General features: G+C 54.2%; 10 protein-coding genes across 10 annotated transcripts; 6 read left to right on the top strand and 4 right to left on the bottom strand.

Moving 5' to 3' along the window:
* Window positions 1-228: 228 nt before the first annotated feature.
* CGGC5_v012299 (Maf-like protein) lies at window positions 229-1,086 on the top strand (the record flags this gene model as incomplete). The annotated part of the gene is made up of 1 exon (XM_032029822.1): window positions 229-1,086. The coding sequence occupies one exon, from the start codon at window positions 229-231 to the stop codon at window positions 1,084-1,086; it is 858 nt and encodes a 285-aa protein (XP_031890554.1).
* Window positions 1,087-4,221: 3,135 nt separating this feature from the next.
* Window positions 4,222-4,491, top strand: CGGC5_v012298 (uncharacterized protein; the record flags this gene model as incomplete). Its single annotated transcript, XM_066152672.1, has 2 exons — window positions 4,222-4,309; window positions 4,370-4,491. The coding sequence occupies 2 exons, from the start codon at window positions 4,222-4,224 to the stop codon at window positions 4,489-4,491; spliced, it is 210 nt and encodes a 69-aa protein (XP_066007859.1).
* A 218-nt stretch (window positions 4,492-4,709) lies between these two features.
* CGGC5_v012297 (putative mannosyl-oligosaccharide alpha-1,2-mannosidase) lies at window positions 4,710-6,263 on the bottom strand (the record flags this gene model as incomplete). Its single annotated transcript, XM_032029823.1, has 1 exon — window positions 4,710-6,263. One exon carries the CDS (start codon window positions 6,261-6,263, stop codon window positions 4,710-4,712), a length of 1,554 nt encoding a protein of 517 aa, XP_031890555.1.
* Window positions 6,264-7,553: 1,290 nt separating this feature from the next.
* UTP11 (U3 small nucleolar RNA-associated protein 11) lies at window positions 7,554-8,408 on the top strand (the record flags this gene model as incomplete). Its single annotated transcript, XM_032029825.1, has 2 exons — window positions 7,554-7,649; window positions 7,719-8,408. The coding sequence occupies 2 exons, from the start codon at window positions 7,554-7,556 to the stop codon at window positions 8,406-8,408; spliced, it is 786 nt and encodes a 261-aa protein (XP_031890430.1).
* Window positions 8,409-8,743: 335 nt separating this feature from the next.
* Window positions 8,744-10,567, bottom strand: CGGC5_v012295 (uncharacterized protein; the record flags this gene model as incomplete). Its single annotated transcript, XM_032029826.1, has 1 exon — window positions 8,744-10,567. The coding sequence occupies one exon, from the start codon at window positions 10,565-10,567 to the stop codon at window positions 8,744-8,746; it is 1,824 nt and encodes a 607-aa protein (XP_031890429.1).
* A 1,325-nt stretch (window positions 10,568-11,892) lies between these two features.
* On the top strand, window positions 11,893-13,051 carry DAO1-0 (D-amino-acid oxidase; the record flags this gene model as incomplete). The annotated part of the gene is made up of 3 exons (XM_032029827.1): window positions 11,893-11,915; window positions 11,970-12,577; window positions 12,630-13,051. 3 exons carry the CDS (start codon window positions 11,893-11,895, stop codon window positions 13,049-13,051), a joined length of 1,053 nt encoding a protein of 350 aa, XP_031890432.1.
* A 594-nt stretch (window positions 13,052-13,645) lies between these two features.
* Window positions 13,646-15,173, top strand: CGGC5_v012293 (Saccharopine dehydrogenase; the record flags this gene model as incomplete). The annotated part of the gene is made up of 7 exons (XM_032029828.1): window positions 13,646-13,684; window positions 13,764-14,042; window positions 14,092-14,105; window positions 14,165-14,274; window positions 14,337-14,766; window positions 14,825-14,853; window positions 14,908-15,173. The coding sequence occupies 7 exons, from the start codon at window positions 13,646-13,648 to the stop codon at window positions 15,171-15,173; spliced, it is 1,167 nt and encodes a 388-aa protein (XP_031890431.1).
* Window positions 15,174-15,635: 462 nt separating this feature from the next.
* On the bottom strand, window positions 15,636-16,295 carry CGGC5_v012292 (uncharacterized protein; the record flags this gene model as incomplete). Its single annotated transcript, XM_032029829.1, has 2 exons — window positions 15,636-16,003; window positions 16,148-16,295. 2 exons carry the CDS (start codon window positions 16,293-16,295, stop codon window positions 15,636-15,638), a joined length of 516 nt encoding a protein of 171 aa, XP_031890434.1.
* A 565-nt stretch (window positions 16,296-16,860) lies between these two features.
* CGGC5_v012291 (Uncharacterized protein) lies at window positions 16,861-20,458 on the bottom strand (the record flags this gene model as incomplete). Its single annotated transcript, XM_066152671.1, has 4 exons — window positions 16,861-19,850; window positions 19,913-20,106; window positions 20,204-20,391; window positions 20,450-20,458. The coding sequence occupies 4 exons, from the start codon at window positions 20,456-20,458 to the stop codon at window positions 16,861-16,863; spliced, it is 3,381 nt and encodes a 1,126-aa protein (XP_066007992.1).
* A 2,063-nt stretch (window positions 20,459-22,521) lies between these two features.
* On the top strand, window positions 22,522-24,036 carry UAP1 (UDP-N-acetylglucosamine pyrophosphorylase; the record flags this gene model as incomplete). The annotated part of the gene is made up of 1 exon (XM_032029831.1): window positions 22,522-24,036. The coding sequence occupies one exon, from the start codon at window positions 22,522-22,524 to the stop codon at window positions 24,034-24,036; it is 1,515 nt and encodes a 504-aa protein (XP_031890436.1).
* Between the last annotated feature and the right edge of the window lie 1,773 nt (window positions 24,037-25,809).

Genomic DNA, 25,809 nt, shown 5'->3' with positions numbered 1-25,809 from the left:
GAGCGCCTCCGGTGTGTCATTGCCCGTCCAGAATCTGGGAATCAAGAAATCCCACCCCACAATTCCGACAAACCTCCTCTCTTTCCGATAGCTGTGCTTTTTCCCCCTTGCCATTGACAAGCTTCGAGACACGGAGACATTCTCAGCTGCGACCTACCTTACCATCCAACAGTCCCTCGGTATCTTCCTGTTCCCCCCAAATCTCCGCACAGACGTCCCTCCTCCAACATGTCAGACGACGTCAAGACCTCGCTCCTCTCCGACCCCCCACCGGATTACTCAAAAGGCTCGACCGAACACGGTCTCCCAGCCGGTGCCGCCGCCCGGCCACCACCACCAGCCGGCGGTCCCGGTCCCGGCCCCCGCGCGCCGCTGCCACTCAACCTCCCAATCATCACTTACCTCAAATCCAAGCGCGTGGTCCTCGCCTCCGCCTCTCCGCGACGCCGCCAGCTGCTCGCGCAGGTCGGACTCACGAACCTCGAAATCACACCCTCCACGAAGCCCGAGGACCTCGACAAGTCCGCGTACGGCCCCTATGAGTACGTCGCCGCCACGGCGCGACAAAAGGCCCTCGACGTGTACGAGACGGCTCTGCAGACGCACCTGGCATCGATCCCCGACCCGGACGTCGTGATTGCCGCCGACACCATCATCGTCACCCGCGACGGCCGCGTCTTGGAGAAGCCCCGCAGCGAGGCCGAACACATCAAGATGCTGCGCCATCTGCGTGATACGAGACTGCACCGCGTGCTGACGGCCGTGTGCGTGATTGCCCCGAGGGAGGACGCGCGGTCGCCCGGCTACGAGATTGCGACACATACCGAGGAGACGAAGGTGTACTTTGCACAGGAAGATAACGGTCTGCCGGATGATGTCATTGATGCGTACGTCAAGACGAGAGAGGGGGCTGACAAGGCTGGTGGTTACGGTATTCAGGGAATAGGAGGATTGGTGCTCGTGGAGAAGATTGAGGGTAACTTCGATAATGTAGTTGGCCTGCCTGTGAGACAGACATTGGCATTGGCAGAGAAGGCTGTTTTCAAGCAGGATGAGGAAGAGGTGGCTGAAGAGGACGACGAGTGAATGGGTGATGAGAATGAAAAGATGGCTCACGACAGGCCATGATATGAACCTACAGGCGGGCGCACGTGGGAAACGCGGAATGATGATTTGGCAGTTAGCCAAACCTCCGCGCTCAGTAGCGTCGATGGTTACCAGAAAACTGAACCAATCTCGCCGAAGTGGTAATCAGCTTGATGAGACTGGAGGTGCCATAAACTTTTTTGGTGGGTACATATAGAGGAAAAATACAAAAGTTTCGGTCGGTCTTCAAAAGCAACACGTACGAAACCGGGAAGGATGTGCCATACCGGCCCTATGAGAAGGCCTCGGCGTACGTTTCGCCGGATCAGAACCAAAATCAGTCTCAACATTACATGAATTGGACAATAGTCTTGCATTTCAAGTTGAATCGTTGACATCTGAAGCTCTTTGATAAGTGCTGCAGGCAATTCTATGCCCCAATCTTCGACGAAAGCAGACACAATCGACGGACTGAGGCTATCTGGCAATGCTACACGCCAACCAAATTCCGTGCGTTATCCTGACCTCCTGAAGGCGAGCATTGACATAATCGTCTTAGTCTCTTGGTGCTACCTAGGTTGTGGCAGCATTGTGTAACACTTGGGCATCCCGAAATACTAATTACATATCGATGCTGCAGGCTAGCTTAAATGTTGCCACAATAGGATGCAGACATACCGCATGCCCCCCAAAACATTTCTATCTGTGTATACCAAAGTCCCGTCGTGACAAGCCACATTACTTGAACATCATGCCTCCGTAGAAAGGGCTTAAATACGGGTGGTAGATCCATATGGCCGCAGTGTCATTGACCCTTCGCCCATTTCCCGGCAAGGCTTGAGTGCATTGTGGTTGTTTAGACAAAAGCATGCACGGTTCTCCAAAGTCCTTTTCGTTCACGATATTGCCGCTTGGCGCGTTCCTCCCGGCAGGAATTTGGGGCTTTTTCTTTGCTAAGACAGTTCTGTACCATAGGTTTCCTAGGGATCCTCTCCTGCGGCCACCTTGGCCTACTCTTTGGCCGAAACTTCGGTGCGTAGGAGTTGCATGCCATCACAGCCTTGCCTAGAGATTCTGATTCTGCGGCTCCCCAAAGTTCCTTTCTTTCAATAGATTATCATATTGGTATCTTCGGGGGAGAAATAATATGGTGTCATCGCTTGCATAAGAGGTGTCTGGTTCGCCGCGTCAAAGCATCATCATGCTGTTCGCTTGTAAATGTCGGCAGCTTTCAATGGTGAGATCTGTTAAGTGCAGCCAAAGTTACACCTCATGTCATCCTCCGCTATTGAGTAATTCGAAAGATGCCCTCCGATGAGAAGAACTCCACCGAGACATCATCATCAAATGATGCTCCCAAGACAACTGAGAGCCTAGCCATGCCTCATTCACCACATATGACTTGATTCCTGGTTATTTCACCTGCTTCATGAATCTAACCAAGCGGACCAGGCTCATCAGAAATGCTCTCCATCTGGATCAAAGGGTCAAGCGAAAGTCAGGTCTACGACGATCTCTGGAGTCCTGTGCGCGCCGAATCGAACCCTCGAAGCATTCCAAATGCGAGCATATGAACTGAGTCAACTTACTGGATGAAGAACAACAAACCGACTAGAAAACTTTTCAGCCTTACGTGGAGACTGAGGGGCCGTTGCTTTCTAGATTGCAGAGTAGTGAAACTTGGTTCGCTTTGTTGATTAGGTAGTTGTAGCAGTATACGTGCCAAAATGTTGAGAATCTAAAGAATTCCCTGCTGGAATATTTGGCAAGGTGCTCTTTTGCGTCATGGGAGATCCAGATTTGCTAGCAACTGATCATACCGGCCCTTCTACCCCGTTAACCATTTTCAGAGAACATGGCAATACGGAAGATAAGGCTTCTAGCCTTAGCCGCCGCTATTACTGCTGCATCTTCCGGCGGTCCTAGCCACTGACAAAAAGCAATGATGACGGTCTTCCTGAAGAGATCTACCTCGTAAACTTAATCTAAGTGGGATGTCACAGCGTTGCTGCGTGAAGAATCAGCAATGGGATGTGAATTCTTACTTCCCACTTCCTTCCCATTCCCACTCCCATTTCAATACGAATTCTCACTAAGACCATTCGGATGCACTTGCGTCAATGACCGGGTTACTTCACGAGGATGCTAAGAAACTTGCAAGCACTTACCTAGCCTCTCAGAGGCAGAAAGAACCTCAGAATTTGTTCCTAGGATGTCAAGCTGTCAACTTGGCTAGTCTTTTCTTGCTTGACTGGAGTTCTTCAACCACTTGAGGTCTCGCTGCTCTTCACGATTATAAGCATTAAATTCGCCTTGATCGCAGCGATCTTGACTGCTGTTAACCATGAGACATCAAAAGTGTTTTAAACCTATGCCGCCTTTCGTGGCCCTGGCTTCCCATGTACTTCTCCATCAGACCAATCCGCGAGATCCGTCCCAAAACGTATTCCAACGACACTCCGGCGCCAACCTCGAACCTCGAAGGAGTGGCCAGCTCTCATTTCCCGAAAACTGTCCCTTCACAAGTCGCATGGACGCAGGTGAATGGTCGTGTAATTTGCACAAGTCACATTCGCATATGCATGTTGTTAGCCCAAAAGGTCCAGGGTCTGTCGGAAGACGTTTTTGACAGGTAAAAGAAGCCGCTATATGCACGATCTTATCCACTAAGGCAGGCTTCATTAAAATGTCTTCGATTCAGATTGCCGTCAAAATCCCAGCGAACCAATCAGCCGCCAAAGATTTCCTCAATCATGATCATATGACACGCTATGACCTGCTGGACCAGCCTCTCCTGCAGACACCGAACCGAACCACAACCTTTTTGGTCTCCATGTCCCTGAGGCACACGAAATCGGGAAATCAGGCGATCTCGACTTTTGCCCACGAAAGAAGAAAATATGGTAGCCTTCTCTGTGATGGACACTGAGGCGTACGAGCAAAATCGGTAGTTGAGGACGATGGCGGCACAGAATAAGGGGCAGTAGCACGCTCTGCTGTTAGAAATGTTATATAAAAAATGCGCTCCAATAAACCATACTTGTTCATTCATGACTACATGATTGAAGGCAAACAATTTCAAATGAAAAGTCTGGCCTAAGGCCAATTCTGTCCGTCAACCCCTTCCTCGGAGTCATGCCCCGGCAGCCCGAGAACCGACCCGTGGCATCTGCGAACGAAGCTCCCGGAAGCTGTAGAGAGCGAGGCGAAACCCAATCCAACGGTGTGTACAAAGTCCCTATATCCATGATGATGCTGTAGAGACTGACGATCTTATTGCCAGGCTCGGCGAAGATGCTCTCTGTCTGGATCCAGGGCTCGAGCGGGATTGGGCCGTACGCAGACCCTTGGAGTCAGGTGATAGCTGATACAGCACCTCGAGGCGGTCCAGACGCAAAGTTATAACCGCAAACGAGATGGACTAGGAGGAAGAGAATGGGCTAACACAGCTAGACAGTGATAGAGTCTGTCGTTGTGAACCTGAGGGGTATCGAATGCTCAAGATATCTTTACCATCATCTGGAAAATTGAATGGCCTGAACATATGTGTTTCAGCGGCGCCCAGGAGTGCCACGTCTTATTAATATTAGTGAACATCATAATCATCGCTTCTTTCGTGTAAATCAGGCTTCGCTCCAAGACGCCGTAGGTCGCTTGAGAGGATGAGCCTGTGTGTTGAACACCCATTCATCCAAGTTGATCATCTCGGGATCCGAAAAGATGAGGTAGAAGTACTTCAGGGTTTCAGCAAAGAAGAAACTCTCCATACTGTCCTCTTGTCGTGATTGCGAGTAAGTGACGTCAGCCACAACAGCGTGAGCGTCGTCGGTCGCTGTCGCTTTCTGGATGGCCTGGAACATATCCCATGCCATGTCCAGCAGATCCTCTCGTCCAGTCACTCTGTAAAGAATGAAGAGGCTTTCGATGGCCTCGGGGCGCAGATTGTAGCGGGGATCGTCGATCCTCGAGAAACCCCTAGGAGAATGACGGCTGCTCTGGGTCGCCCACTTTTGTTCATCCCATGGGCATCCTTCAATCGTGTCGCACTTGACGATCTGTGACTTCTCGGGCATGATACCACTCTTGAAAGACCTGTAAGCCCACACACAGCCCCTGGTCAGCCTATCGCCAACCTCGACGTCTTCCGGGCTCTCGAAAAGCTTGCCAGCCATGGCAAACATTCCGCCAGCAAAGCAGGAAAGGTGTTCGAGTTCGGCGATTTGGTCGATCTTCAGGAGCTTCTCGTTCACAATGGCGGTTCCAAGCAAGAGAACATCGTCCATCCTGGGCGTCATCGGGCGGTACAAGAGCTGAGCCTTGGCCGCCTTCGCAGCGCTTCTGTACATCCTCTCATAAGCCGGGTCGAGACCGCCGAGAAGAACGTGCATCTTCGGCAGATACTCGTAAAGCGAATCTCCATCTCCGCCTAGACGGAAAATGTTGTTCGGGGTCTGGAAATCATCACGAACATTGATGAAGTTGGGCCACAGTCCTGGTAGCAATGTCTCATTCTGGATCTGGTCGAAAGCCGTCTTGATGCGTTCGATTGCGTCGTAGAACTTGTGCTCTCCCGTGATTTGAGCCAATCTTGTGAATTCCAGTGACAGACTGCCTATCGATGCAGCGCTCTGATAAGGATCTGGTAGGACCTTTCCGGCTCTGAGGTCCGCAAAGTTGAACGTATAAGGCGGGAATCGATTCGGGGTATCAAAGGCGGCGTAGAGCATGTTCGCCAGCTCAATAGCCTTGTTGAGAAGTACTGGCTCGTCGCTCAAATCGTATGCAGATAGCAGGCCTCCGAGATAGCGAATGTTCGTCTCAAGAAGGTTACATCTTGGGTCCGTAGAGTTGTTCCAATCGATAGCGCCCACATACTGAACAGCATCATTGAAGTCGTCGTGTAGGCCCATCAGCCACAGCGTATCGAGAGAATCGACCAGCGTAGCGCCCCATCCGTTATACCGATTCCTTCCTCTCAGTGATAATGGTTGCAGCTCATCGTATCCCCAGGCATGTCTCACATAAGACTGCCAACTCTTCTTGAAAGCATTCCTGACCTCATGTCGGCGAGAACTCATGAGGCCGAGGTCCCTCTTCAAGCTGTCTGAACGTTCCGCCGCAAATTCGAACTGGATTCTGGGGAGCTCGAGTGGCTCTTCTGAGGGTAAGCGTGCCATCTCAGCGTCTGGCACTGGATGCTTCTGGGGGTGTGTAGACCAATCATAGCTGCTCGCGCTGTATGGGAAACTACTGCGTGGTATCGTCGGCTCCTCGACTTCCTCCTTCAAAAAAAGAAGACTGACAAAAACGAGTATGACAAATAAGGCAAGCACCCGATATGTCGGAGGAGAATTCCGTAAATGAAATTTCGCAACCATTTTGGATGAAATAAAACGGACTTAGACGTGGAAGCGAAACAAACACGGAAACATGAAAGCTGCAAGAGACAAGAGGAAACAGGCCAGCTCGGGTGGTTTTGTAAAAGAAAGGTCAGCCCTTCTCCGAGTCTCTCGTCATCGGACAGCAGCCGCGCGAAGCCCGTGGTGCAGGTCTTTTGCCATTTGCGGCGTTTGACGTCTCGAAGCTCTGCTGCTGTGGTGTGTGTCCTCCGTGAAACACGAAGGGAGACCCATGGTTCGTTGGCGCTGACCATGTGCTGTCCGTGCTGGGGAGATCCCCCGGACATACAGGACGTGGCCGCGGATGCGCTGCCGATGACCTCGCGATTGGACGCGCTCGGCGGTGGCTTGGATGCCGCTTGGCCCAGGATCGTGGGTGGGATGGGGAATATGGGATTTGCTGAAAACATGCAGATGAGCTGAGAATTTAGATCTTCATCCAGCATGACGGAGGATCACAGATGCGGGCGGTTGCGGATGCAACGTGGGTTGCACATCACGATCCATCTGCGTGGAGAAGATACCCTTGTCCGCGATGAATCGTTCAATGGTTCGCCATGTCGGATACGTAGATGCCATTCCATCTCCCCAGGGCCCATGTACTGACATGACAACACCGCAGCTGTCATGAGTCGTCTTCTGGAAGATGGCACCAGACTGGGTTGATGGCTCGAGCCGCGAGCGATAGCGTGTCGTTTCATGGTACCTGACATGTTTCAAGGGTTGAGAGCTGACTGAACCTAGTTGACGGGCTGCACGGCACACTTACGTAGCGGCCACAAGTGGGGAGAGTGGCTGACAACGGCTCGGGGGTGCAGGTTGGGCACGGTGGTCCGCTGCAGAAAGCCCCACAACACGGCCCGAGTTTGTCGGCCGAGGGACGGACAGTGAAAGCGGGAACAGCGCCACACTGACAGAGTGATGTGGCTGGAGCTTGTTTCACCGCCTAAATTTTTCAAATTTCTGCCGCATCCCACCTCCCAGAAGCGCTAACCATCGTCGGCTTCTATTCACGCCTCCCAGCAACCAGATCACGAGCGGTGGTCTTGCGTCCAAAACAACAGAACCATGTCGTCGATGCGAAATGCCGTACAGAGGCGCTCCCACAGGGAGCGTGCTCAACCTTTGGAGCGCCAAAGATTTGGTCTCCTCGAAAAACACAAGGTTCGTTAAACATGGCCTCACGATGCGCGCCCGTCAAAGTCCGTTACTGACTATTTTTCCGAATTGCAGGATTACTCCCTCCGTGCCAAGGACTACAACAAGAAGAAGGAGACAATCAAGCACCTGCGCCAAAAAGCCTCTGAACGCAACGAAGATGAGTTCTACTTTGGCATGCTCAGCCGCTCCGGCCCAGGCTCGCGCCTCAAGGACGGCAAGAAATGGTCTGGCACCATCGCGGGTGACCGCGGCAACAAGGCCATGGATGTGGACACGGTGCGTCTGCTCAAGACGCAGGATGTCGGCTACATCCGCACCATGCGCAACGTGATCTCCAAGGAGGTGAAGCGCCTGGAGGAGCAGATCGTGCTCATTGGCGGCATCAACGCAACCACCACGAACGACGATAGCGACGACGACGAGACGAGTTCCGCAAAACCTAGAAAGATTGTTTTTGCCGAAAGCACCGAGGAGAGGGAACAGGCTATCGATAAGGAGGCAATGGAGCTGGACGACGATGACGAGGACGAGTTCGAGGGATTCGACGATGAAGACAACGCCGAGGAGGAGGCGCAACGCAAAAAAGAGAAGAAGCTGCAATTATTACGGTTGCAGCTCCAAAACGCGAAGAAGAAACTCAAGATCTTGGCGAAGACAGAGGATCACCTCGAAATACAGCGGGCGAAGATGGCCAAGACGGCGACCTCGGGCGGTGTGACGAAGAAGGGCAAGAAGATTATGGTTCGGACGCGGAAGAGGTGAACACGGGATGCATGTTTCTGTCAAATTTGCGGTCGGCGAACAAAAGTTTCATGGTGTGTTTTTTCGTGTTCATTCATCCTAATATCTGAGCGGCGTGAGAAGCCACGCTCAGAAAGTCGTCATGCGATACCCAGGCCCCGGAGTATAGATCTAGATGTACAAGAAAAGAAATTCATCGCTCCTGTCCTCGTCCAGGACAAGGTCTCATAAACGAAGCCCAATTATTCCCAACACCATGCGGCCCCAAAGAAATACTAGAAAAAAGGAACCCGGATCAACAAAGTGGTATCTCATTATTGCATTCAATGCAAACTCATGCTTTTTTTCTCCCGTCATCATTTCGACTTCACGCCAACACACCTCGCCAACCCCTTGACGATGGCAGCAAGCGCCTTGAAGCCAATCGTCAGGAACCACACGAAGCACTTGAACAGAGCGGACAAGACTTTGAACAGCGCCCTCAACGGCCACGGCATCCTGTCGCGCGTCTCTTTTCCGACTTGTTCCAGCTTCGCGAAGCTGCCAAGGCTGCTGTCCTGGCTCTCGACGTCGATCTCAAACTCCTCCATCTTGCCCCTGCGCGCGGCGGCCGCACGCTTCTTCTCCTCCCGCTTGCTAAGCCGGCGCTCGCCGCCAGCAGGCTCGCGCGGTGCGGGAGGAGGCTCGAAAGTCTCGACCTTTGAGTTCTTCTCGTCGCTTGCCGCAACCAGCAGCAGCGCCGTGACGGCGACGTCGACGATGAAGAAGCTCTCAATCTTGGAGGCGATGGCCGTATCAACCTCGAGGAACCCAGCGCCCGTGCCGTCACGGGTCAGCTTGGCGAGGTGCTGAGGCGACTCGTGATGCTCCAAGGTGTACTCGACCCGGCTCCAGGCGGGTGAGCGCTCAATGGTGACGCAGAAGGGCGTGGCCAACGCTGGGTGGACGACGAAGTGCGAGCTGGAGTCGTCGTCCCAGACGAGCCGTGCGCACTCCGTTTCCGCGGTGACGATGGCGGTCATGTCGTCTGGCCTGTCCAGGGCCATCTTGGCCGCTGCTTGCGGATAGAGAAGGGCAACCAGGCCGTCATTTGGAGGATGCTTGCGGGATTCTTCTTCGAGAGTGGTGGTGAGGACCTCTTGCCAGTGCTTGCTCTCAGTGCCTTTGCCGTTGTCCTTGTTGCCGACGACGCCGCTGAGGATGCTACTGGCCGAAGAGCCTGCCGTTGGGCTCGGGGCCTTGTAGACCTTATTAGGGTCGTGCCGACTGAGAGTAACGTATGCGGATGCTGATGTAGGGTCGAGCCTGAGGTTGTAGAATGGCTGAGATGTCGAGGACAAGGTGTAGACCGGAGCATCCTTTTCCTGGGATAGCTTCATGCAGTACACTCTGCCTTCAGAAGGGGAGGCTTTCCAGCCGTTGGTGACCTTCCACATGTTCTTCATTTGCTCATTTGTCGAAACGTTGGGAATGATGGGAGGTTCGATCCTCCTTCTGGGCCATCTTGGCGCTGAACCGCCACTCATCGGACTTCTCACCGGGCTTCTGTGCTGAGTCTCTTGGCCATCCTCTTCTCGTTCTGGGTACCACGTTGTCCGATTAATGACAGCCCTGGGAATATGAGTTGGACTGGTCTGAGTCGGGAAGTACTCCTGTTGATTGAGCGGCACTTCGGGGTTATACTGGGGAAAGATGGACCGCAGAGCAGCAGGCTCTTGTGACGATGACGGCTCTCCAGGCAGGGGAAGCTTTGCTATTGAGCTGCGAGAGCGATGGCTGTTGCTCCGTGCTAGTGTTTGCGCCTGAGAGAAGGCAGTGTCTGACCGAGGCGGTACTTCAGCAGTGGGAGCAGGTCTTTGGACAGGCGAAACTGCCTCTGAAGGCAGTGGCGGCAACTCGCGGTTGATTGGTGAGGCGTGCTGCTCACTGGGCTGGGGTCGACGGATTTCTTGCGGTGTTTGCGATCGCTCAACTGGCGACTGCATCCTTTGCTGCGGCGTCTGTCTTCCATGGCGGGGTGGGGTTACCGAGTCGATGGTTTCCGGAGACACAGCCCGGGTCCGCGAGCGCTCGCGAGACTCTGATGTTCGAGTCCGAGATGCCGGTCTCCGTACCGTTGGGGGCTTGGTGTTGGGGTTCGGGAAGAGAGAGTACCCTCCAGAGGGTGGCTGAGCCGACATGATGGGCTGTGTTGCTTCTCGAATCGAACGTTGGGATTCCCCTTTGGTTGATGCTTTCCAGGCTCTTCACAAGTAAAGGGGGGATGCCACAATGGAATGAATAATAGGTAGTCCAACTGCTACCGATGCATGGTCCCAACAAGCCGGCAACTGAGAACAACCAGAACGTCGGTTTGTTATTGCGGCACTGGTCAAGATAACCAGATGAAAGGGGAAAAAGGCATGTCAACATACGATTGCCAACAGAACCACGAGAGTATATACTCTGCTGGCATTAAAGCGCCGGCACTACGGAGCATACTGGGTTCAACTACGGCAGGTCGCCCACGGCAGACCTGGTAAGCGCTGGCTTGTCTGACGGGCCGCGGTGAGTGGTGAGAGCCAAGAAGATGGAGGGGATGGGCAGGAGGGTGGTCGAGTTGCCAGACGAAAATAGATTGCGAGATGCGGGCTGGGCCAATCAACCGGGCCATCACACTGCGTCCTAGCCGCCGAGACCAGGGGGTTGAGAGACAGGCGCGCGGGGTTGGTTGAACGCGAGCATTGTGCGATTGGTCAAGACCCCAAAATTGGTGCAACTTCTTCGACTCTGACCGCCTTGGCTAGTGAGATGCCGACCTGCACATCCCTTGGGCGCCGATGTGAAAATGCGACGCAGGAACGAAATGTGGCCGGCTGATTGAGCACCTCGCCAGGGTCTGGCTGCGTCTCTGCGCAGGGCCGGGCCAAATGCGGTCGGCATGCAGGTCTCCGTTCCAGGTAGCTTCGAAAAAAGCAAATCGGGCCATAATCCCTTGGAAAAGGCTCAATATCTAGTGTCAAGAGATCGAGAGTCTGCTGATGTAGAAAGCTTCTTGTTTCGGCGCTGCTTCTAGTTAAGTCGCAAGATCAAGTCCGTTGCAAGTCTGAGGTGCTTTCGACAGAACTTGAGTACAAAGAATGCCTGACCAACGACCCCATCTGCGGACTGAGGGTAAACTCTATAGTCCGGTGCAAATGAGGACCATCTTCGACCAAACTATGTATTGACCGGTAGTATCAGCCGGCGTCGGTGCGGCCTTCGGGTCAGAGTCCCGTTGACCGGAACCCCCAGTCTCGGCCGAACGCTCGCCAGACCGGGCACCCCCGGGAATAACTCCCGAGGTCGGCGTTGTTGGAGCCAAAGGTGGAGACCGGACCACCGCTAAGTTGAGGATCGCGTTGGCTTCAGTAATACCTTTGACTCAACGACGATTGGATAAAACCCATATATTGGGTCAAGTCCATGGAGGTTTCGTGATATTTGAGCCTAGACACAGCAACATTGAGATTATATTACCGGAATTATGTCGCAGATCGTAGTCATCGGGTAATCACCCCACACAGCCCCTCCTGTCAGTGTGCAGCAGCTAACATGATCCAGCGCGGGCGTGATCGGTCTGAGCACCGCCGTAAGACTCCAGCAAGAAGGAAACCAGGTCACGATTGTAGCCAGGGACTTTCCGAGCCCATTCGAGACGATTGATGCCAAGGCTTCGGTCAACTACACATCGCAATGGGGCGGGGCGCACAATCGATGGGTGATACCGGCTAACAAGATGGAGGAGCGTGATCACGCCATGGCTCTGAGAACATTCCGGCATATGGAGTCGCTCTTCAAAAGCAATCCCGAGGCGGGCATCACTTTCATGCCCGGTATCGAGTACCTCGAGGATCCTCCAGAGCAATATAAGGCGCTCACGGAGGAGAAAGCCAAAAGCCTTGGGTTGGTCGAGTTCAGGCGTCTGAGTCCCAGCGAGTTTCCCGATGACAAGGTGAAGTGGGGTTGCGAGTATAAGACATGGTGTGTCAACCCCATGATCTACTGCTCGTTCCTCTTGCGTAAGTTCGCATGGAACGGAGGCAAGGTGATTCGCAAAGAGATCAGCGACCCTCTTGAGGTCTTTGGTATCAAGGAGCTGTCAGACGCACGGACAGTCGTCAATTGCTCTGGCTTCGGATTTGGTGACAAGAACTCGTTCATCACTAGAGGTTTGTGATTCCTTGACTTCTCCGCAGAAAGAGTCCTCTAAAACATTCCCAGGGCAAACTTGTGCAGTGGCCAACTTCAGCCCGGCAACAGTGACGCGACAGAATGCGGATAGATCTTGGACATTTTGTGTGCCTCGAAACTTTGACGGCGGTACCATAGTTGGAGGCACCAAGGAGCCAGACAATTGGGACGTTGAGCCATCGCTAGAATTGCGGGAACAGATCCTGAAGACCTTTGCTGCCACCTACCCTGCCATTCTGGGTGACAGCGGCGAATATCGCGTTCTCAAAGACGTTGTTGGCCGTCGACCTACGCGCAGAGGAGGCTTGAGACTTGAGCGAGAGGATGCAAGTGATGGCCGGACCATCATCCACGCATATGGGCTTGGTGGAAGAGGATTCGAGTTGTCCTGGGGCATGGCCGAGGGCGCCCTCGGGTTGCTTCAAGATCAAAAACCCAGAGCGCGTCTGTAGCAGCGCAATTGATTATGTCGCGATTGTGATTGGCAGTTTGCTGTTGGCTGGGATGCCAACCTAAAATGTCCCGTCGATAAGGTGATCATGCTGTGGACCCTGGCACCATAGTAGAGATTGTTGCGACATCGGCCACAATCATCGGCGACAAATTTTGAGAATAGACTGGTTCGGACGACCGTTTGGTGGCTGCAGGCTCGGTACCTGCATGACATGCCGGTTGGCATGAGCCGACATGCTTGATTTGGCGGATAGATCACCGGCAGCAGCTGGGAAAAAGATTTTTTTTTTTGGTTGACGGGATGGAGGGAGCTGAGGCCAGGGCAAAAACTTTGAGTCACTGCCATCTCATTGTAAGGTAAGGTACCCCGCGCTCCGAAGGCGGTGTACGAACCCCTACTGTAACTCCCTGTAAGAGTCAGAGGTGGGATGTTTTACCTTGCCATCCGTAGACTCATAACTACCCCACCATCATCATACTTCAAGCTCCTCTCCCCAACACCTTCCTCGACGTCGCGATATTTGCTCTCGACACATAAACTTGCGCAATTGAGTCAATCCAGGTCAATTCTTTTCTTTGCGAAAACTGCGACAATGTCTGCCCCTATCATCCATCTTCGCGCCGAGACCAAGGTTTGTCTACTCTTGTCGCAATTGCTTTGGGCTGCCCCTCGAAGTGACCTCGAGAGTGTAATTGCTAACGACTCTTAAGTGGTTGGAGCACCGCAGTGCCCTCACCCCGAGCACGACCCGAGCCCTCATCAAGGCTGGATACGACATTCACGTCGAGAAGAACCCCCAGCAGAAGGAGTACCAAAGGTTCTTCCGCGATGAGGAATTCGAGGAGGCAGGCGCTAAGCTTGTCGAGACCGGCTCATGGAAGGATGTCCCGACTGCCTCCTCCCCTGACGGCGGAAGATACTTCGTTTTGGGATTGAAGGAGATTGAGGAGGGAACGAGCCCTCTTGGCCACACCTACATTCACTTCCAAGTATGCAGCCCTGGATTTTGAACTTTTGAATCGCGCTAACTGGTGATAGCATTGCTACAAGCAGTACGATACCGTCAGCACTGAATAAAGGTCCCGTGTCTCTGTGACTGACAATGTATTAGGCAAGGTGGCTGGGCTGAGGCCCTGTCCCGTTACCCTCGCGGAAACGGCACACTCCTCGACTTGGAATTCTTGGCCGATGACTCCGGTCGCCGGGTGGCAGCTTTTGGCTGTGAGTAGTTCTCAGCTGCTGAATATTTCCTTACTCTATCACAGTCCTAACTCTATAATTAGTCCACGCTGGTTTCGCAGGTGCCGCGCTTGCGATCTCAAACTGGGCCTGGCAGCTCACTCACCCTGGCGAGCCCTACCCCAGCGTCGAGAGCTACCCCAACGAGGATGCTCTGATCGCAGACGTGAAGAAGGCGCTGGCCGAGGGTGTTGCCAAGGCAGGCTACACCCCGCGTGTCATGGTCATCGGAGCCCTTGGCCGTTGCGGACGTGGCGCAGTTGCCATGGCCGAGAAGGCTGGTATCGCAGATATCTTGAAGTGGGATATCCAGGAGACAACCGCTCCTGAGCGCAAGGGAAAGACCTTCCCGGAGATTGTTGAGTCTGACATCTTCGTCAACTGCATCTACCTCAACCAGCCCGTTGGCCACTTCGTCAACCACGAGTCTCTGAAGGCTCCTGGTCGCAAGCTGAGCGTTGTTTGCGACGTTAGGTTTGTTCACCACGGCTCCTTCTATCCTCATGACCGCATGCTAACCGTTTTGGTGCAGTGCTGATACCACCAACCCCCACAACCCTAGTAAGTCGCAATCTCGTGAGCCACTCTCAGCTCGTACTAAGTGAAATGTTTTAGTCCCCATCTACACCGTCGCCACTACGTTCGACAAGCCTACGGTCCCCGTTGAGGGCTACGACAACCCGCCCCTGAGCGTCATCAGCATCGACCACCTGCCTAGTCTGCTGCCCCGTGAGGCTTCCGAGGCCTTCAGCAATGACCTGCTGCCTACTCTCCTGGAACTCAATAACTGGCGCTCCAACCCGGTCTGGGTCCGCGCTACCAAGCTCTTCGAGGAGAAGGTTGCCACTCTTCCCGCCGAGTCCCTGGAGAACAAGGCCTAGTGGGCTCCGATCAAGTCGTATCTGTGTTTCTGAAATGGACTCTGGCGTTTATAGGGAGGAATCTTACGATTACAAGGGCACAAAAGAGTCAACAAGACCTGTGGGATTTGAAAGCTACATAGAAAAAAGATTAGACTCGGAATGCGGATGTCACTGAATAGAAAAGTTGCAGGTCTTCTCAGAAGAAGACCTTGGCAAATGTTCGATGATCATGACCGCCGTCCTTCGGCTTCGGCCCCCTTTTTGGTGATTTGTAGTCTACATGGTGTTGATATACTTACACACGCCGAAATGTCTGCGCCGTTAGAGCAGGGTGTCCCAAGCCACGAGTCCGGAACGCCCAACATATATGCATCTGAACTCTCTTCGGCCGGCCCCGCGCCGACCCCTTTTTCCAATACCCTTATCCTCTCGGCTTACGATGCATTCAGCCTCTCCCGCTCGTCCTCGTCCTCCTCTTCTTCACCTCTTCGCAGCCGCCGCCGCCGCCGCTGCCGCCTGCTCTTCCTCCCACCGCTTCCGGTCCCGGGCAGCATACCCGCCAACCCTCTCGGCCATCCTCATCTTCTCCTCCTCCTTCCTCCTCGTCTCGGCATCCTTCTCGGGCAGACCCCACCACTCGCGGATGAAGTCCTCCTGCTGTGACTTCTTAACGGCCTTGCGCTCGCGCTCGCGCTGCCTCTCGAGCCTTTTGGCGAACCACTCCTCGCGCGCGGCGTCGTGGTTCTGTGGCGTGGCGTGCGCCTTCATGCACCCGTTCATCGCTCGCAGCTGGTCGCTGCAGACGAAGGAGACTGTGAATGTCCTGTTGAGAGCGCAATCTGCAAATGCTGTTTGCGGGCACAATGCGTTAGCTAGCCTCCTCTACTGTATCGCCAGAAGTGACTGGCCCAGGTGTTCCCGCTGTAGTTCCCCCGCCTAGGTAGGCTGACGTGGGAACGAGGGGTTGGTGGAGGAGACGGGGGGAACGTTACCCTTGATTTCGGGCGCACAGGCGCTGCGTACACGCTGGTGGTAGATGTCTCTGATCTGCGCCTCCTGGGATGCCGATAAGGGGAGCGGGTTGCGCGAGGGCATCGGCAGGCCCTCGCCGGCGCCGCCGGTCGGGTTCGGAGCCGCCATCGCGGCCATCAACGAATGTCCCGGGGGAAGATCTGCCTTCGACACCCACTGGTGGTCCTGCTTTTTGTATCGGTTGCTCGAAAACGACGCCGCAGGTCGTGCTTGTGCGTGTTCGCCCTTCGATCGGTTGCCGTTTCTCTCGTCGTTGGCGGGCGTTTGGGTTTGCGCGGGTGGTTCGATAGTGGCCCGTCGTCGAAGGTGGGTAAATCCAGAGCGACAGAGCTCTCGGATGGAGGTGCCCGTGCATTCGGACGGAGCTTGCTAATTGAGACTTTTTGCCGCCGGAGGAGCCTCACCGCCTTCCCTTCCCACACGGCTGTGAACAACTACAAGCAACAAGACGAAAAGACCTAGTATATTGACAACGATATTAGTTTCTCGAATTTTGTTGCGTAATGCTGTGTTTCTTTTTCATTGAGATTATACCGCTCCATGCCGCGGAGCTCTTCACAACAAGTGCAACAAGAGACAATGAGGTAAAATGGAATCGCGGAGTTTTTGCTTTTATTTCTTTTTGTCGAAGAGCACTACGTAGCTAAGACTGCCTGGTAATTGACGCTGGGACTCAAATGTCCTTCTTTTCTTCATCAACATCGCTATCGAGGGCCCGGTGTGATGACTCGGGGGTTTCCTTATTGTCCTTGCCCTTCTTCTTCATGGAAAACTTGCTGCTCCAGCCCGTCATTCTGCTTTCCTTCGACTCCTTGGACTTGGACGGGCCAAAGGAGGAGCTGCCGGAGACGCTTTCATAGCTGCGACCGAGCAGACCCTCCTCACCGTAGTCGTCAATGTCGCCGAAGCTAGATCTCTCCGCTGACATATTCTTGTCCGAGTTCGTGGTGCTTCCGGGGCCCTTCTTGAAGAGCCCGGATTCCTTACTCAGCCGAGAAGACAGACTAAACTTGCTGGAGCTTCCTTTCCTAAAGAGCTTGCGGACAACATTTTCCTGATCTTTGGCGATGGAGTTGGGGTCAGAAAGCGTGCTCGATAACGCTCGATCCAAGGTCAAAGACTCTCGAGATTCTGAGACCGACGTTTGCGTGTGGATGGAGAAGGCATCGCGAGACTTTCTGGACTCATTCGGAGAAGAATCGTAACCTTGGGGCAAGTCGAGGCTGGGAGCGGAAGCATCTCTGCCCTTTGCTTTTTCCTTCGTGTCCTTGCCCTTGTCCTTGGACTTATCCTTGGATTTGGGTTTGTCCTTGTCTTTGCTCGGGTCGCCGTCCTTCTCCTTCCAACCGAATAAACCTCCGATAAAAGTCGGTGCTGCAGGATTGAGACGCCCACTCAAAGTTCTAGCGTCTGCAGTCAATTTATTGACTGGTGTTCTGCTTCCGATGACACCGACTTGACTGGGGTCTTTCAGCACCTCGTCGCGGAGAATCTCATCTTGTTCCGACGCCAAGGTTGTCTTCAAAGCCGCAGGGGAGCCGTGGATCGAAGGTCGCCTAGACGGGTTCCGAGAAGTCCACATACTATTGTCTGTCCAGAAGCGACTCTTATCTCCCGGATGACCCCAGATAGAGGGTCCGCTATCGGTGGATGGGCGTGGCATATCTGCCGATGCCATGGAAGCAGGTCTCGGGCTGCTTGGATCGCGATCCGCAAAGACACCGCCAAAAGGCACGAGACGCCTAGCCGACGATAGCATACCTTTGGGTACGAGCGATGATGTGCTTCCTTCAAGAGTCTCTGGTCCAGCAGAATTCCGATTCTGCGTGTACGATGAGAAACTAGTCCGGCGTCTGTTTGATGGCTCTGAATCGTCGGTTTGCCGTGGGAAAGATTGGCTTTGACCATGCTTCAGACTACCAAGAAGTGGGCCGCCTTCCTCGCCACTCTTCCCGCCTCTGTTACGTTGGAAAGACGCGAACAGGTTTCCAAGCCGGTGCCCTGACGGCGACGGCTGTGCGCCCGAAGAAGCAGCCACATCTTTAAGGGATGCGTGGTCGGCGATATCTGAGGACAAAGGAGGGAAGCTCTGCTGGTGAGATGACCCCGGAGGACTAGAATGTGCACTTTTGGAATTGCCGGACGGCGCTGGCGAATGAGCATCGTTGTGCTGATCTGGTGCGAAAGGACTCCTTCGAGAAAACGAGTTGGGGCTATGAGGCTCATCATCGAAGTCGTCGCCTAAAATTCCGGATGGCAGCAGCATCTGGGCTGTGGGGCTCAACGGAGCGCCCGCAGTGAGGGCTCGCATGTCTGCTTCAAGAAACTGTTCGGTTGGTAATCCATCGTTGGCCTGCATGTCTCCGAACTGACCGTACCCCGAACGACTCCCGAAACCGCTTGGAGGGCCATACGGAGAATCCGAAGCGGAGTAAAGTCCAGTCGGAGACGGAACGGCCGCGTTCAACATTGAATTTCCGGTTCGGCTTCTTCGCTTGATCTGTACCGGTACGTTCTGTTCAAAGTCGACGCCGGAGGAATTCGCTTGGTTGAAGAAATTGATGCCTTGCTGAGTTGCAGCATACATTTGAGCGTTTAGCATGTGCAAGTGCCCGTCGAGTTGCTGAGCTTTCCTGTTCTCCATGATAAGTTGACTCTGGAGCTCTCTCCGCTTGGTCTCGAAGTCCCTTTTCATCTTCCGGTCGTCTTCTCGCCAGGTATCGTCTTCTTCTCCACCGGGTAGTTTCTTGCGTTCGTCTTCGAGTTCCTTCAGTTGTTGCCTCTTTTCTTTGTACTCGGCCTCAAGCTGATCAAACTCCTCTTGGAGAGCCGCGTTCTCTTCGATCAGAGTTTTCACTTTGAGATCGCGGTCTTTCTCCAGGTTTTCCTTTTCGGCCGCAAAACCCTCGCGCGTCTTGCGCATGTTCTCGATATCGGTAGTCCACTTGTCGATGTTGTCGCGGACCTTCTTGAGCTTATCTTGCTTCTCCTTGAGTTGATTCTCCTTCTTCGCCTTGTCCTTGCTGGCTTGGCGCATTTGTTCGTAACTAGCCTTGACCTTCTGCTTGAGCTGTGCGGTGGCATCATCCTTCTCCTTTTGTACTCTCTTCTTCTCATCCCTCTCTTTCTTGAGACGCTGTTCAAGTTGCCTGAACTCGGTCTCCTCGGTCGTGTGCAGTGCAGCTGTATCGTCAATCTCCTTCCGTTGCTTTTCGAGAGTGTCGGCCAAATCCTTCAGTGACGCCTCGGGATGGTCGCCCGACAGATCTTTGATAGTTGGCTGTTCCTGGCTCGCTATAGATGGGGAGTGTCGTCGGTTGACGGTGTTGCGTCTCTGGCCGGCACTGGTTGCGGGTTCTCGTGCGGTGGCCGATCCGGGTTCGAGGGAGGGCGCCGCCTCGATGGTAGGAACCTGACTGCGTCCGCCATTCTCTTCAGTGCACTGGGAATGACTGGATCGGGGTTCTTGGTCCTGAAAGCTGTCGGGCAGACGGGAGTTTCCTAGCTCTGGCCGTCCATCGGATCGATATGTGCGTAATCGTATGACTTGGCTCCCGGCTTGGAAGTTGTTCGGACCGACCGCGATGACGCGAATGTTGTAGCAATGATTGGGCCTGAGGCCGGTTACAGTAATCGCCGTTTCCTCAGATCTCGATTCGCCAACTGCAGCACTTTGTCAGAACCCCACAACACAGCGCACGACAGGCCTCGTTGGCCGGACTAACCATTGACACCATTGACCTGTATCAGAAACTTTTGTACAGGCCGGTTGTGAGAGGGGCGCGTCCAGTTGAGGGTAGCGGCGTCGTTCTTAATACCGGCCAGGGATACATCGGGGGCTTCGGGAACGTCGACTCCAAGAATGCTAATCAAGTCGGTGGTGGGCTTCCAGAGGGTCTGCCAGGCACGGTGAAGCAGCCTAGACGGGGACGTGTCAGTCACATGAGCGCAAGGAAGACAGGCGGCAGGGAGGTGGCAGTAGGATCGCATGTGCAAGGCAGGGCGGAGCAACTTACCAAATGACTGCGGCGAGTGTCACCAACATGCTGGCATGTCGAAGAAGCAACTCATCTAGACTCCAGTACCGGATGCTCTCGCGGGTGTAGTGGACGGACCAGGCAAGGCAGAGGGAGGCGTAGAGGGGGGCGACGAGATAGAATACGGCGGCTGAGGCGGCGTAGAGTAAGGCTTTGTAGAAGCGGCCCTGAGGTCGTTTAAGCCACCAAGCGATGAGGAAGCTGACGAAGAGGATTTTCACAAACAGGGTCCATAACATCGCCGCGTCGAGCCGGTAAGGAAAAGGAAAAGAAACAGCAGCCTAACCAGAACCAAAACCAGAAAAAAGGAGCGGAGGTACGAAAGAAAAAGCGAAGGATGAGACCGTTCGCCTGTCCTCTCTCGCTGGGGGGGAAATTCTGGGTGGGAGGGCGGTAACAGAGATCGGTCAAGAAGCGAATGGGAGAGGATGGAAGAAAATCTCGGCAGTTGGAGCGCAGTCTGCGGCGGCGACGTCGACCACGAGCCAAGCCAAACGGGACCCAACCCGATCCAGGGCGGGCGGGCAGGCTCAGGTCTGGCTCTGACAACCTCCACTACATGGGAGGACTGGAGCGCTAACCAGCGACAACACTCTCCCACTGTACAGGCACAGGGTGTTGCACCACCTCACCTAGAGGGTTCCCGTCAACCAATGTCCTTGCACCGTGTCTCGCGGCAAGGGGCCTGCACAGTGCGGATGCAGGCGATCAGGACATGCCCCTACACGCATATTCGAGCCTACTTTACTACTGGCGACGGATGCCGGCCGGGCAATTTGGGGCTGAAAGGATGGAAACGGGGAGGGCTTAGTGATGGAGGGGCGGTAAGGCAGGGCAGGCCTGCAGAGGAGGGAGCACTCGAGAATGAGGCACGAGAGTCACTTCCCGGGTAGGTAGTCTACCTAAGGTATCATATGTAGGCAGCCGTAAAGCAAGAATGGTGGAAATGAGAGCAGGCAGAGAGACTGAGGAGGGGTCCAGTCTCTATTATGTCTTTTTTCCTTTCTTTTCTCGAATTAAACTCATCTTGTCTTTCCGTATATCAAAGCCTAATTCCAAGCGGGCGGGCAGAATAACCACCTTGCGGTCTTTGGCCCTGATCACGCATACGCGCAGGGCTGGTGGCATGCCGTCATTCTGAGATTCCAGAAAACGTGAGGGGTAGTAGGTCTGCTTGATGCTTCTCCGTGGTTTCTTTCCAGATAATTGATGAAATGAAGCTCTCATGACTGACTGCCTTACCGAGAAGAAAGGTCCTCAGGTTTAAAGCACGGTTCTTTTCGCCTGTGCTGAATCACCGCTAAGTCACGTCTTGGTTTCCTTTGGGACTGAGAGCTCTTGACTCGGTTTCATCTCCTCCGATGAAGTTTTGTCCTCTAGCAAGTTGCGTATCCAAGATAGATATTCGACGAGTAGGTCAAACTAAAGAACATCTACCTAGTAGTTGAGGCCTGCGGTTTGCCAAACCAGGCTTTCGGCACTACTTGCTGTTCAACAGTCTTGCACGATAGCGTCTTTAGCTGTCTACCTATCTGCGCCTACCAACCTTACTTTCTGACAGCTTGCTCTTCACCTAGCGGCGCCTCCCGCCAAGTTTCTGCCACTCAAAGTCGCACAGCCCTGACTCCCGCAACCAATGTGGCTGCCGAAGGATGATGATCATCACGTCTTACCAAGTTTCTTACGTGAGCTAAGGATGCGCTTCCGTGCTGCAGCGTTCCAGCTCGAGTCTCCTCGTCCTCGTATCCGGACCTGTACGCAGCAAACGCGTTGCCTCAGCCACTTTACCCTCTACGTAGGGTGCAGGCCCTGAATCGCCCTTCCTGGGAGCATTTCGCCATGTGCTGATGTGGCTGGCTCCTGAGCATCCCCTGAAAACGAACTGGAGTGAGGGGCTCGCAGCTGAAAGCGACCTATCATGCCCTGAAGGCGTCTCGCTGCCCTGGAATGAGGGGCTCCATCCCATCTGAAAGCGACTGAGCCAATTGATCTGACCTGACAACTAGCGGGGACCTGGACAACGACCACCCAGCTTGCCCCCCCTTTACGGCACTATATTTGGACCATGGAGGGGTCTTTGGCGGGGACTACAAGTAAGGTAAGCTACCTCCTGTCGACCTCATTTGTTTACTTGGTCTCTTCCGCCTTTTCGTCTTCTCCTGCCTTACTGCTTCAGCATTCAACCTTCATTCTTCTGTGATCATCACATCAGACTGCTTTCTGATCATCAGCAGCCGCAATTGACTTGACTGATAGCTTCCCCCACCGAGATACCCACATCACACCCACCACCCAACATGGAGGCAATCAAGTCTGCTCTGAACATTGGCTCCAACAAGCCTGCTGCCACCGAGCCTTCTGCCGAGCAGCTCTCTCAGCTCAAGGAGAAGTACGCCAAGGCTGGCCAGGACCAGGTCTTCACCTTCTACGACGACCTCCCCTCCTCCGAGAAGGCTGCCCTCTACCAGCAGCTGTCCGGCTTCGACCCTGAGCACATCAACAAGATCACCGACCGCGCCCTTAACCCTCCCAAGACCGACGATGCCTCCACTCAGTCCGGTCTCGAGCCCCTGCCCGAGTCCGCCACCGCCAGTATCCTCGACTCGAAGCCCGAAGATATTGAGAGCTGGTACCAGTCAGGTCTCGACCTGATCGGCCAGAACAAGGTGGCTGTTGTGTTGATGGCAGGCGGTCAGGGCACCAGACTCGGAAGCTCTGCGCCCAAGGGCTGCTACGACATTGGTCTTCCCAGCAAGAAGTCTCTCTTCCAGATCCAGGCTGAGCGTATTCGCAAGGTCCAGGAGCTCGCGGCCAAGAAGGCCGGCACCAGCAAGGCCGTCGTCCCGTGGTACGTCATGACCTCCGGCCCCACTCGCGGCCCCACGGAGAAGTACTTCCAGGAGAACAACTACTTCGGTCTGGACAAGTCCAACGTCTTCATCTTCGAGCAGGGCGTGCTGCCTTGCATTTCGAACGAGGGCAAGATTCTTCTCGAGTCCAAGGGCAAGGTTGCAGTTGCCCCTGATGGCAACGGAGGTATCTACCAGGCGCTCGTCGTCTCGGACGTGATGGGCGACATGCGCAAGAGGGGCATCGAGCACATCCACGCCTACTGCGTCGACAACTGCCTCGTCAAGGTTGCTGATCCCGTCTTCATTGGCTTCTCTGCCTCCAAGGACGTCGACATCACCACCAAGGTTGTCCGCAAGCGCAACGCTACCGAGTCGGTCGGTTTGATTCTGCTCAAGAACGGCAAGCCCGACGTTGTCGAGTACTCCGAAATTGACAAGGAGACTGCCGAGGCCCAGGACTCCAAGCAGCCCGGCGTCCTCAAGTTCCGTGCCGCCAACATTGTCAACCACTACTACTCGTTCCGCTTCCTCGAGAGCATTCCCCAGTGGGCCCACAAGCTGCCTCACCACATTGCCCGCAAGAAGATTCCCTACGCCGACCTCAAGTCTGGCGAGACTGTCAAGCCCGAGAAGCCCAACGGCATCAAGCTGGAGCAGTTCGTCTTCGACGTCTTCCCCATGTTGGACCTGAGCAAGTTCGCTTCCATGGAGGTGAAGCGCGAGGACGAGTTCTCGCCCCTCAAGAACGCGCGCGGCACCGGCGAGGACGACCCCGATACCAGCAAGCGTGACATCATGCTTCAGGGCAAGCGCTGGATCGAGGCTGCTGGCGGCATCGTCACTGGCGAGAGCACCGAGGACGGTGTTGAGGTCTCGCCTCTTTTCAGCTATGGCGGCGAGGGTCTGGAGAAGTTCAGCGGCAAGGAGGTCAAGGCTCCCGCCGTGTTGGAAGTTGAGTAAGTGTATGACTTAATGATACGGGATGATGGGCGTTCGACAGGATCGATAATTTTTGAAACAACCGTTCGGGTTGACGGATTAGTTGCTGGATAGCAAGTCACCATTTCTCGAGATTCGAGTATGGAATATGAAAAAGTTCTGGTTCAATGCATCTATTCTGGCGAAGGTATTAAGTTGCAAGTCTTTTTTCGCGAATGTTCGGACAAATTTGAGCGTCTTCTGCTCAAGTCCATTAGTTCCTGGCGTAATTCTGCGATGGGAGGATTGTCCTCCAGCGAAGGCAAGTAACCATAAACAACAGACTCAGATCTTCAAGCACAGTCAGGGCAGCCCTAATCCTTACGTGCACACTTTATGCGGCTCGGAGGCGTGGCATCTGCACACTCGAAAGTTGCTTTTGTCGTCTGAGCCGCCGCCGCCAAGCTTTGAGATGCCAGATCTTTGGGCCAGTTCATGAGATCTAAAGGAAGGGGTATGCTTGGCTACAACCGCACACTGTGTGTGTGCAAATAGCCAGCCGGGGATTGGACGTCCCCAAAAACAGCCTCCTTTTATTTTTATTTACCGTCTTCCGTCCCTGAACCCTTCGCCTCCTTTCGAAGAGGAATTTTTATGGAGATGAGAAAGCAAGCGTGTCCGGCATTTACCACATGGATCGTGATTCATGCGCCCACATGTGCAGGTGATCTCGTTCTCTCGGCAGTGTTCTTGTCCCTTTTTGCCTGCCCCTCTTGTCTCTTTTTCCCGAGGTAGCAGCGCCAGTTTCGTCAGTGACGGCGGTGTGTAAGACGATGAGGGATGAATGACGAAGGATGGAGCATGTCAGAGACACGGGAACGGCAACGAGATGCCTAGCTTTTTAAGTTTGGGTGTCAGAGGGAATGACAGCATGGTTCGTGTGCGGGGGAAATACTATCGAACTCAGGGCCGCGTGGTGGAAGAGGCGGGACGACAGACGACGGATGGAGGGGTAAAGTCCCTCCTTCTGGGCAATGACATCAGACTTTGGCTGGAGTTTCTTTTTGGGGAATTCGGATGGAGCGTTTGGAGCCTTGGAGGCAGCAAACCCATCCACCCGCAAAAAAAAGTGTCACGAGTACAATTCAGTTACAGGACCGAGTCAGCAGACTGGCCCGGTTTAGGTGAGTGAGAGTGTGGAGTGTCGTATTGATTAGGTGCACAATACAGGCCTTGCTGTGTTTTTTTGGGCTCTGCACAACAGAACAGAGCGGAAAGAGGGGAGGCTGGGCTGAGGGGAAGAAGATGTTGGGCGGGTGAAGCGAAGCTGACTGCGATTCCCCTTCAATTGGGGACAACCCATGGCCTTTTTTCGCTTTTGTTGGCCATGTGAGCTGGACGGTCTAGGTGCGGTCCCGGAGCAGAACAGCCGTGCGAACGAAATGTCATTCAGGACACTCAGGAAGAGGCGGCACCAGGACACCAGGGCACGGAGCAGCAGCCACTCAACGAGGATTCTCCTTTTTTATAAGAGGAGAAAAAAATTCGACGATGGAAAGGTACTATGTAAAATTTCTGCATTCCGAATTCCGACGGCCCTCGAGCTAAGGGCGCATTGAGCGTGAACTTGCAGAGGGAAATTCCAGCTAAGGCGCCTTACCAGACAGATCTTTGGCCTCGGCCCAAGGCCTAGCGCCGCCCAGCATGCAAGCCCACCGGCCCTTCGCGCGTGCACCAGGGCTGGCCGTTCTCATATCGATGCCGGCATTCCTCCTTTTAGTGTAGTAGGTGGCCTTATCTGCGGCTTAAGGCGGC

This window comes from Colletotrichum fructicola (assembly GCF_000319635.2).
Source record: "Colletotrichum fructicola Nara gc5 chromosome Unknown KSG_Nara_v1_contig07, whole genome shotgun sequence".
Taxonomy (NCBI): domain Eukaryota; kingdom Fungi; phylum Ascomycota; class Sordariomycetes; order Glomerellales; family Glomerellaceae; genus Colletotrichum; species Colletotrichum fructicola.
The sequence above is the reverse complement of the archived record's forward strand: the minus strand, read 5'-3'. Positions and strand labels throughout refer to the sequence as shown.